This window comes from Cetorhinus maximus, chromosome 1, assembly GCF_964194155.1.
Source record: "Cetorhinus maximus chromosome 1, sCetMax3.hap1.1, whole genome shotgun sequence".
In the NCBI taxonomy this organism is placed as follows: Eukaryota; Metazoa; Chordata; class Chondrichthyes; order Lamniformes; family Cetorhinidae; genus Cetorhinus; species Cetorhinus maximus.
In genome coordinates, this window is record NC_135879.1 from 116077839 (window position 1) to 116089979 (window position 12141).

General features: G+C 44.5%; 1 protein-coding gene across 1 annotated transcript in view; it reads right to left on the reverse strand.

Moving 5' to 3' along the window:
* The window catches only part of lgi2a (leucine-rich repeat LGI family, member 2a), a 73826-nt gene that overhangs the window by 16109 nt on the left and 45576 nt on the right, over positions 1 to 12141 (reverse strand). Inside the window, exon 6 of the mRNA XM_078545901.1 lies at positions 1312 to 1481. Coding sequence (XP_078402027.1) covers positions 1312 to 1481 — 170 coding nt within the window. The remainder of the gene's footprint in view (positions 1 to 1311; positions 1482 to 12141) is intronic.

Sequence of the window (12141 nt, forward strand, 5' to 3'; positions counted from 1 at the left end):
AAGTCCACCATTTCTGTTACCTCACTAAAGAATCAAACAAGTTAGTTGAACATATGGCCCGAACAAATCTAATGCTACTTTCCTTTATTCATCTATACTTGTCCAAGTGACTGTTAATTTTTCCCCAGATTATTGTTTCTAAAAGCTTCGCTACTACTGACATCAAACTATCTGGCTTGTCATTGCCAGAATTATCCATCTCCCCTTTTTGAACAAAGGTTTAACATTTGCTATCCTCCAGACCTTTGACACCATCCGACTACCTAAGGAGGCTTGGAAAATTATTGCCCAGTGCTTCCACAATTTCTGTCCTTCCTTTCCTCATCCCATCTTGGCCTTGTGAATCATCTACTTTAAATACTGCCAGCTTTCCTCGTACACCTTCTTTATCTATTTTTATTGCATCCAGTATCCCAGCAACCTCCTTGTTTATCATGGCTTTGGCAAATTCCTCTTTCTTGGTAAACACCAATGCAGAGTAGTCATTTAGTACCTCAGCCATGTCTTCTACATCAACCAATAGATCTCTGTTTTGGTACTTAATTGACTCTTACAACCCTCACGTTGTCCGTATTCTTATGAAACTAGTCTCTCTCTTTTTGATACTAACTCACCTCCATTTCTAGTACTCCCTGTTTTTCCCCTGTAGCCATCGAATCATGCAGTGATACAGTTCCTCGCCTAAGTGATATTTACTCATGTACGGCCATGTAAGGCTAATTGACTTTAAGGGGAAGCATTAAGCCATACATAGCTCTTTTCCAACATCTATTCACATGCACTTCCTGGCAGGAATCACTGGATAGTGACCAGGAGTAGGAACTTTGGTTACCTTTACCCTCAACTGCCTTCTCCCACCCTTCACCAGTTGAGGAGCATTGAGGCCAATTATAGAACTTCTACTGCAGACCAGCTTGGATCAGCTATCTCAGAGCTCAAAGCTAAATGGGGTGTTTTACCCATTGAACAATTTATTGGTGGTCCAAAAGTTATGTTTAACTAGAGTTAAGGTTCAGAATCAAGGCACATGCAACAAAACGCATCCAGAAAATAATCTGCATTCGTATTCTCTATGTTGTTTGCTTTATTTACATATTTAGGTTTTATCGGTTGGAGAGTGAAGGATTGGATCAATGGAAAACAATGGATAAAACTGTGAATTTGGAGGCCAAGTTTTATGCTTATTATTATTTTTATTATCACAGTTTTTATAAATATTTGCTAAGTCCGTTGGCCATTGTGTTGAAAATAACTAAAAATAACACATTTCTAATTTAAATTTGCTTGAAAATAATGTGGAAGACAACGTACCTGTAGACATGCAGTCAAAGTCAGAAGCTGTCAAATCTGTTAATTTCTTTCCCTCTTGTTCTGGTGGACCAGCGCAGAAAACATCAGTCACAGTGGCATTTATGGTCTTCAACCAAGTGGTCATCCATTTTGTTTTACAGTCACATTGGAGCTCATTTCCACGTAAATCTCTAAGCAGTTAAAGAAAATAATGAATGAATATTTGCTCTGGGAAGCCACCACATTTGATTGTCCATAGGGGTGGCCACACCACTCAGGTTTTGCTCCTAATCTGTCAATGTTGGAGATTTTTGTCCGGGTAGTGCTGCTACACCTCCTCTCATTGGGCATACTGGCCTCCAGCGCTCTGCCAGGCCTCTGCGAGGAGGTGGTCATGTGGATTTGCAACATAATAGTATACCTGGGTTCCAGCCTGCATTCCAGTCCATTCACCACATTCCCGCCTAATTACAGTGGGTGTGGGCTGGAAAAGCCAAGGATGCCTAGCAGGTTGGTTTTCAAAATAATCAAATTTTCTGTCACATGAGACATCATTAGATCATTTTTTGTGAAGTGTTATAACATTAAAATGCAAAAGGAGTTAAATGTATGGAATCATAAAATAGTTTATAATAATCAATAAATTAAGGAAACAAAGGGGCAATTTTCAATTAATGCTCCATACAGGTGCAGAGTCAGTTTGTGTCAGCATGAGAATAAGCCCAGGCCTCAGTAGCATAATGCTGGCAACCTGCAGGTGTCCAACTGCAACTCATTGGTTGTGGGAAATCAGCTAGCAGCTGCACTAGCTAGCAAAGCAGGCCTGGTGATGGGTGGGAGGAGGCAGGAGCAGGCAAGCAACTGGCTGCATTATTTTGTAGGCCAACCAAAGAAAAATTAAAAGCTTTTGGAGCAACCTCTGCCCAACACTTGTTACAACTCGATGAAGAATGTACAGGGCAGCGGCGAGCCTGATAACTGCCACCAGAACTGACGGCACCCCTGCTGACACTATCCCCGGGAACCCAGAGGGAAGTAAGTCCCTAACGGCAGCAGGAACCTGCCGCCTGGGTTCTCAACTTCTCAGGGACCATCTAATTGCAGAACCTCCCCCAATAGGGTGGAAATCTGGCCCCTTGTGAGCTGCCAGCCAATCAGGGTAGCTCCCCTTACTGACAGTGTCACCATACTTGGGTTTTCACCAGGATTCATCCTGGATCCCTGGAGAAAGGGGTGGGGTCATGGGGAGGGTGACAGAGGCAAAGGCAGGGGGTGGCTGTCAGTGGGCACTCCCCTTCCTGATACCTGGTCCCTCGGTCAAGCACTGAGGCCTTTGAACAAGAGGCCCCACCCCTCTCCCTCCCCACACCCAACTAGGCCACAAGCAAACTCAATAGGCGAGCCCCTGCCCACTGGTGGTTTAATCAGCAGCCTGATGCCCATAAGTGGGCATTAATTTCTCACTTAAGGCCCTCAGTTGGCATCTGGGCAAGAAGGCCAACCGCAAGCCTTCCCGCCCCAAACTTATTTGGGGTGGGGGGCTGTGGGGGGGGGGGGGGGGGGGGGGGGTGGAGAGCTGGGGAGGCAACAGGGTCCGCACCACACCTAATCAAATGGCCACTCCCCACTTCAGAACTCACCTGCGGGGGGGTGAGGATGCTGGTGGGGTTGGGGCATTAAATCCACCCACAGCACCTGCTTGATAATAACATTTCAAGTTTGGTCCAGAAACGGCAGCCTCATTAAACGACTTGAGGTTAGACCTCTTCTAAATGAGTACAGAAACATTTCTGAAGTATCCTGCTTTGAACATCATGAAGTAGGCTTCATAATCATGAGTATATTAACAGCAAGTCTTTATTAACAACTCATAACTATATACATATTTACAGTAGAGGGTACAAGTATGGAGCCGACCCCATCCTGGGTTGTTACTCAGCTCTATCCACCCCTAAACTGACTCTGGCTCAAGTGCCTTCTTACATCATTGTGTGTGCGTTATTGTACTCAGTCCCACATTAACCCTGTACGTACCAGACCCTACTACCACAAATTATGACCATGACCATTTGAATCTCTCCCCTCCTATTATCCTTCTGCTTTACTCTCACAGTTGAAAATGATGTAGGTCCAGTTTTTACACAAGATCACTTATGAAACCAATTGCATGTATAAAACTGCTGGTGGTGAGTCATAGCATGTTCCAAACTGTTAACATCTGAAGTAATAACAAGGTGGTAAGCGACAGCACCCTCACAAAATATCTGCTGCATACAAGATTTTATACACCAGTTGACCTAGTGTATAAACTAGCTGTAAGGCATTGCCTAAGGAGTCAGAGCAAATTGTAGTATTTATGTCAAGCAGGACTATAGAATTGGCAATCACTGAACCTAGGTGGAAGTGGGGAAGGAGGCAGATGGGATGTGGGAAAGTCTTTTTTTTCTTAAAAATAACTTAAGTATAAGATTGATACTAGTGTGTAAAAAGATTACTATAAAGTATTCAGAGCAGGGGATTCTTCAAGTGTAAAGAGCAGGGATGCTAGAGTAATTAATGAAGTAATTAAATAAAATAAGATAGCGATGGCAGGACGGGTGATGTGTTGCTGCTGCAGCAGCATGTGGGAACTGCTGGACACCAAGGTGATCCAGAGTGAACACATCTGTAGTAAGTGTTCGCAGCTCGAGGACCTTTGGATCCGAGTTGAGGAGCTGGAGTCTGAGCTGCAGACACTGTGCTAAATCAGGGAGGAGGAAAGTTACCTGAACACTTTGCTCTAGGAGGTGGTCACACCCCTCAGATTAGATCATTCAAATTTGGTCTGTGATCAGGGACAGGAGGTGTGACGACAGGTGAAGCAGGTATGGGGACTCAGTGGGTAGCGTTCAAGGACCCTCAGCCCCTGCAACTGTCCAACAGTTATGAGGTTCTTGCAAGCTGTGTGGACGAAAGCGAGGACTGAAGGGAGGGTGAACGAACTGACCACGGCACCATAGTGCAGTGGCCATTCAATTGTGGGGAGGAAATAGGAACGTGGTAGTGGTAGGGGACAGTATAATTAGGGGGATAGATACTGTTCTCTGCAGCCGTGAGCGTGAGTCCCAAAGGCTGTGTTGCCTGCCCGGTGCCAGGGTTTAGGACATCTCCTCAGGGCTGGAGAGGAACTTGGAGTGGGAGGGGAGGGATCCAGTTGTTGTTGTCCACGTTGGTACCAAAGACATTAATACGAGTAGAAAGGAGGGTCTGCTGAAAGAATTTGAACAGTTAGGAGCTAAATTAAAAAGCAGAACCTCCAGGACAATAATCTCGGAATTATTAACTGAACCGAGGGCAAACTGGCACAGGGTAAATAAAGTCAAGGAGTTAAATGCGTGGCTCAAAGATTGTTGTGGGAGGAATGGGTTTCAGTTCATGGGTCCCTGGCACCAATACTGGGGTAGAAGGGAGCTGTTCCGTTGGGACAGGCTTCACTTGAATCGTGCTGGGATCAGTGTCCTGACAAATCGAATAACTAAGGCTGCAGGGAGGGCTTTAAACTAACTAGGGGGTGGGGAGGATTCTGGAGAGGGGATGCATAGGCTAATAAAGAACAAGGATATAGCAGCATTGCAGGGCAGCTTTTTAGGCATTGATCCCCAGAGTGTGACAGGATGGGACAGAATGTTCAAAGATTAAATAAAGCAGCAAATAGGGTCAAAGGGGGTAAAAAAAGTCAAAAGGCAAAATTAGTGGCTCTTCACTTAAATGCACGCTTAGAACAAAATAAATTAATTATTGACACACAAAGAGGTTAATGGGTATGATTTTATAGCCATTATGTAGACATGGTTACAAGGAGATCAAAGCTGGGAACTAAATATTCAGGGGTATGTGACTTTTCGAAAGGACAGGCAGGAAGGAAAGGGTGGTGGGGTAGCTTTGACCAGAAGATATAAAATCCATATGGGTGGAGGTAAGAAATAACAACGCAAACAAGACACTGGTGAGAGTAGTCAATAGGCCCCCTAGCAGTAGTTATACTGTAGGACAGAGAATAAATCAGGAGATAATGAGGCATGTAAAAAAAGGCAGTACATTAATCATGAGTGACTTTAATCATGTAGATTGGGAAAATTAAATTGGCAGAGATAGCCACAAGCAAGAATTCATAGAGTGTATTTGGGACAGTTTGTGGAACAATATATTGTGAATCCAACCAGGGATCAGGCTATTTTGGATCTCATCATGTGTAATTAGACAGGTTTAATAAATGATCTCAGGGTAAAAGATCCCTTAGGAAACAGTGACCATAGCAAGGTAGAATTTAGCAGTTTGAGAGTGGGAAACTTGGGTCAGAAACAACTGTGCTAAACTTAAATAAGGGTAATTACAAAGGAATGAGGGCAGAGTTGGCTGGGGTGGACTAGGAAAGGAGTTTAACAGAAAAGACAGTTGATGAACAATGACAGATGTTTAAGAAAATAGTTCTTGACTCATAACAAAGGTATATCCCAGTGAGAATGGATATTGGGATGGGATGGGATAAACAATCCATGGTTAACCAAGGAAGTTAAGGATAGTATCAAATTGAAAGAAAAAACATACAATGTGGCAAAGATTAGTGGTAAGCCAAAGGATTGGGAAAGTTTTCAAAACCAACAAAAGATGACCAAAAAAATAGTAAAGAGGGAGAAAATAAACTTTGAGGGTAAACTAGCAAGTAATATAAAAACAAACAGTAAGAGCTTCTTTCAATATATAAAAAGGAAGAGAGAGAGGCCAAAGTGAACATAGGCCCCTTAGAGAACGAGGCTGGGGAAATAATAATGGGGAACCAGGAAATGGCAGAGGAGTTGAATAAATATTTTGCATCAGTCTTCACAATAGAAGACACTAATAACATTCCAAAAATACTAACTAATCAAGGAGCAAACGTGGGGGAGAAAACAAATACAATAACTATCACTAGAGAAAAGGTACTAGGGAAACTAACGGCGCTAAAAGCCGATAAGTCTCCTGAACCTGATGGGTTGCATCCTAGAATATTAAAGGAAGTAGCTACACAAATAGTGGATGCACTGGTAGTAATCTTCCAAGAATCCTTGGATTCTGGAAAAGTCCCAGAAGATTGGAAAACTGCCAATGTAATGCCCTTATTCAAAAAGGGAGGGAGACAAAAAAAAAGATAACTATAGGCCAGTTAGCGTAACATCTGCCATTGGGAAAATGTTAGAGTCTATTATAAAGGATGTAATAGCAGAGCATTTAGAAATGCAAAATATAATCAAGCAGAGTCAGCATGGCTTCATGAAGGGGAAATCATGCATGACAAATTTATTAGAATTCTTTGAGGAGGCAACAAGCAAGATAGATAAAGGGGAGCCAGTAGACATAATATATTTGGATTTCCAAAAGGCTTTTGATGAGGTACCGCACATAAGGCTACTTAATAAGATAAGAGCCCATGGTATTAGGAGTAGCATATTAGCATGGATAGAGGATTGGGTAACTAATAGAAGACAGATAGTTGGGATAAGGGGGGGCATTTTCAGGATAGCAACCTGTAACTAATGGAGTGCCACAGGGATCAGTGCTGGGGCCACAATTATATATTCATGACTTAGATGAGGGAAGTAAATGTACTATCGGCAAGTTTGCAGATGACACAAAAATAGCTGGGAAGGCAAATGATGAGGATGACACAGAGTCTACAGAGGGATATATACAGGTTAAGTGAGTGGGCACAAACTTGGCAGATGGAATATAATGTGGGAAAATGTGAAGTTATGTATTTTGGCAAGAGGAATAGAGGAGCTGAATATTATTTACACGGAGAAAGACTGCAGAAAGCTACAGCACAGGGATTTGGGGGTCCTCGTCCCAAAACGCTAGCATACATGTTCAGGTAATTGGGAAGGCAAATGGAATGTTGACCTTTATTTCAAAGGGAATGGAGTATAAAAATAGGGAAGTCTTGCTAAAACTATACAAGGCACTAGTTAGACTTGAATATGGTGAACAATTTTGGTCCCCTTATATAAGGGGAGATATACTGGCATCGGAGACAGCCCAGAGAAGGTTCACTAGGTTGATCCCGGGTATAGAGGGATTTTCTTATGAGAGGTTGAGTAGGTTGGGCCAGTACTCATGGGAGTTTAGAAGAATGAGAGGCGACCTTATTGAAACAGAAGATTCTTAGGGGGCCTGACAGGGTAGATGCTGAGAAGTTGTTTCCCCTTGTGGGAGAGTCTAGGACCAGAGGGCATAATCTCATTTAAGACAGAAATGAGGAGGAATTTCATCTCTCAGGAGGGTAGTGAATCTGTGGAATTCTTTACCGCAGAGGGTTGTAGAGGCTGAGTCGTTAAATGTATTCAGGGCTGAGACAGACAGATTTTTAATCAGTTAGCGAATCAAGGGTTATGGGGAAAAGGCAGGAAAGTGGACTTGAGGATTATCATATCAGCCATGATCTCATTGAATGGCGGAGCAGACCCAATGTGCCAAATGGCCTACTTCTACTCCTACATCTTATGGTCTTAAAGGCCAGCTGGACTGACAGATGCTGGACATTGTTGAAACTGAATGCAGAGTTTCCAATTAGGCGTCAAACTTAGTGAGTCTTTTACTTCGAGTATGAGGCCACATTGTCTGACCTTCCAAAGACAATTACATTTATCTCTTCCTCCACCCTGCTCTGTGCATCAACTCAAGCTGTTCCCAAATTAACAACCAAGAATGCTTTACTCTGGCTGTTGTTTAGAAGTGAAGGGAAGTGATAGTGCTGATAGTGATGCAGTAGATGAAGATGGGTTGCTTTCCCTCCTCCTTCTCCTCTTCCAAAATTTCCTGGGACTCTGAGGCAACTAAAGGGAGGGGATAGATTCAAATAGTTGTGGTCAGAAATGTTTCTGTACTCACTTAGAAGCGGCCTAGCCTCAAAGTGTTTACTAAGGCTGCTTTGGGGTCAGGGTGGGTCCTGGTCCAAATAGATTCTCACTTTTCTGCAGCAACCACCTTTAGCTGACCTAGGCCCTCCCACGTCTCCAGCTCTAACACCTTCTGTACTCGTCTACCCAGAATTTTCTGGCCTCCACCTTTCATGCTGGTGGAGGGTGGAGGGGGTGAGGGTTAGCCACACCCCTATCAAGGCTCCTCCAGAGTCACTTCTGCATTGTAGGCAGCAGCCAGATGCCCAAGATAGAGCCAGTTAGATTATTTTGGGGAGGTCTTTTATTTATTTATTCACAGGATGTGGGCTTCACTGGCTGGCCCTGCATTTATCGCCCATCCCAAGTTGCCCTTGAGAAGGTGGTGGTGAATTTCCTTCTTGAACTGCTGCAGTCCACGTGGTATAGGTACACCCACAGTGCTGTTAGGAAGGGAGTTCCAGGGTTTTGACCCAGCGACAGTGGAGGAACGGCAATATATTTCCAAGTCAAGATGGTGAGTGACTTGGAGGGGAACTTCCAGGTGGTGGTGTTCCCATCTATCTGCCGCCCTTATCCTTCTAAATGGTAGTGGTCATGGGTTTGGAATGTGCTGTTGAAGGAGCCTTGGTGAATTCCTGCAGTGCATCTTGTAGATGGTACACACTGCTGCTACTGTGCGTCGGTGGCGGAGTGTGTGAATGTGGATGGGAGGCCAATCAAGTGGGCTGTTATGTCCTGGACAGTGTCAAGCTTCTTGAGTGTCGTGGGAGCTGCACTCATCCAGGCAAGTGGGAAGTATTCCATCACACTCCTGACTTGTGCCTTGTAGATGATGGACAGGCTTTGAGGAGTCAGGTGGTGAGTTACTCATCACCCACTCCTAGCCTCTGACCTGCCCTTGTAGCCACAGTATTTCTATGGCTAGTCCAGTTCAGTTTCTGGTCAATGGCAACCCCCAGGATGTTGATAATGGGGGATTCAGTGATAGTAATGCCATTGAACATCAAGGGGCGACAGTTGGATTCGCTTGTTGGAGATGGTCATTGCCTGGCACTTGTGTGGCATGAATGTTACTTGTCACTTGTCAGCCCAAGCCTGGATATTGTCCAGGTCTTGCTGCATTTGGACATGGACTTCTTCAGTATCTGAAGAGCCGCGAATGGTGCTGGACATTGTGCAATCATCAGCGAACATCCCCACTTCTGACCTTATGATGGAAGGAAGGTCATGGATGAAGCAGTTGAAGATGGTTTGACCAAGGACACTACCCGGAGGAACTCCTGCAGTGATGTCCTGGAGCTGAGAGGACTGACTTCCAACAGCCACAACCATTTTCCTTTGTGCTAGGTGTGACTCCAACCAATGGAGAGTTTTCCCCCTGATTCCTTTTGACTCCAGTTTTGCTAGGGCTCCTTGATGCCACACTCAGTCAAATCCTACCCTGATATCAAGGGCAGTCACTCTCACCTCACGTCAGGAGTTCAGCTCTTTGGTGCATATTTGAACCAGGGCTGTAATGAGGTCAGGAGCTGAGTGGCCCTGGTGGAACACAAACTGCGTGTCAGTGAGCAGGTTATTGCTAAGCAAGTGCCACTTGATAGCACTGTTGATGACCCCTTCCATTGCTTTACTGATGATTGGAGTAGACTGATGGGGCAGTAATTGGTGGGTTGGATTTGTCCTGTGTGTAGAGGACATCCCTGGGCAATTTTCCACTTGGCTGGGTAGATACCAGTGTTGTAGCTGTACTGGAACAGCTTGGCTAGCGGTGCGGCAAGTTCTGGAGCACAAGTCTTCAGTACTATTGCCGGAATATTGTCAGGGCCCATAGCCTTTGCAGTATCCAGTGCCTTCAGACGTTTCTTGATATCACGTGGAGTGAATTGAATTGGCTGAAGACTGGCATCTATGATGCTGGGGACCTCCGGAGATGGATCATCCACTCAGCACTTCTGGCTGAAGATCGTTGCGAATGCTTCAGCCTTATCTTATGCACTGATGTGCTGGGCTCCTCCATCATTGAGGATGGGGATATTTGTGGAGCCGCCTTCTCCAGTGAGTTGTTTAATTGTCCACCATCATTCATGTGGCAGGACTGCAGAGCTTAGATCTGATCCATTGGTTGTGGGGTTCCTTAGCTCTGTGTATCATTTGCTTATGTTGTTTAGCACACAAATAGTCCTGTGTTGTAGCTTCACCAGATTGACACCCCATTTTTAGGTATGCCTGGTGTTGTTCCTGGCATGCCCTCCTGCACTCTTCATTGCACCAGGGTTAATCCCCTGGCTTGATGGTAATGGTAGAGTAGGGGATATGCCAGGCCATGAGGTTACAGATTGTGTTTGAATACAATTCTGCAGCTGCTGATGGCCCACAGCATCTCATGCGTTGCTAGATCTGTTCAAAATCTATTCCATTTAGCATGGTGGTAGTGCCACACAAAACGATGGGGGGTACCCTCAAGGTGAAGGCGGGACTTCATCTCCACAACAACTGTGCGGTGGTCACTCCTACCAATACTATCATGGCCAGATGCATCTGCGGCAGGTAGGTTGGTGAGACAGATGCATCTGTCCAGTATCGGGTCGGAATATCCCGGTCTTGGATATCCCAGAGTGTGTTTGTGGATTGCAGACTTAAGTAATGGGTGTCTTCCTACTTTTCCTATTCTTTGAACTTGAAATATGACCATTGAAAGGGTGCAGCAAAGAGAAAAATCATATATTACATGTTGCAATAGTGGTAATATTCAAGTAATTAAATTTAAAAATCTGGAATTTAAAAATACTCAGTAATGTAATCAGTAATTTGTAAAGAAATCAGGCTTTTGTAACTTGAATTTTCCCTGTGTCAGTTTGAGTTTTGACATCCACTCTGGACCCAAGCCCATCACTTCTATTACGATTATTTTTTTAAGCCTTTTCTTGGCTTCTTTTCTTCTTTACTCCTCCGAGACCCCTGTCTCTTGACACCAAAACTCCTTGCATTTCTCCCCTTTCAGGTACTTGACCCTTCTAAATCCCTACCCCAACATTTCAGCACTTTTGGGCCTTGCTACTGTCCTGCCACCATTCCAGCCTTGATTCCATCTCATGTACGCCTACAGTATCCTTCTGTGTCTTTCCTGCCACCCTTCAAAGAGCCGATTCACTGACTCCTTACGAGCCACAACTATAACTGCCCTATTCCATGCTCTTGCCGACCTTCAGGCCCAGCACTACCAATAAGATATAATCTTGCCAATTTCCTCCCTGTCCAACTCATCTCTCCCAATGCTGATTCTGTGGATTCTGCCAGTGATCAGCTATCACCATCCCTCTCCTCACCTTTCTCCAGAACACCCATTCACTTGTCAACAAGGTCCTTGCCTTCCATGAACATACTAGGGATGATTGCATTGGCATCTTGACTTTAACAGAAAACTGGCTGAGGGGTGATGACACCTTCCCTGTTAATAAAGCCTTCCCACCTGGCTATACCTTCCACTGTTTGCCCCATCATGTTGGTGGCGTGACTCTGATCACCAAATCACACCTTGGTCTGTCTCCCTACTCCTCTGTCACTTTCACCTCCTTTGAACATCTCACTGTGTTCCACCACTCTTTGCATTTATTTAAAATCCTCATTTTCTACCACTCACCTAAGTATGATAAATATTTTTATGAGAAACCTGACAGAGATGCAAAGACAGGCCGAGGAACACTTGACAGAGCTGCCAGAGGCTACGTGCAGCATGGCACATAAAGTGGAGGAGTCCATCCAACCCATGAGTTCTGCCCTATCTCAGTCATGAAAGTACATGGCTCAGTACATGAAAGTACTCAGCTCTGAAGAAGGGTCATATGGACTCGAAATGTTAACTTTGTTTTTCTCTCTCCACAGATGCTGTAAGATCTGCTGAATTTTTCCAGCATTTTCTGTTTTTGTTGTGAAAGCA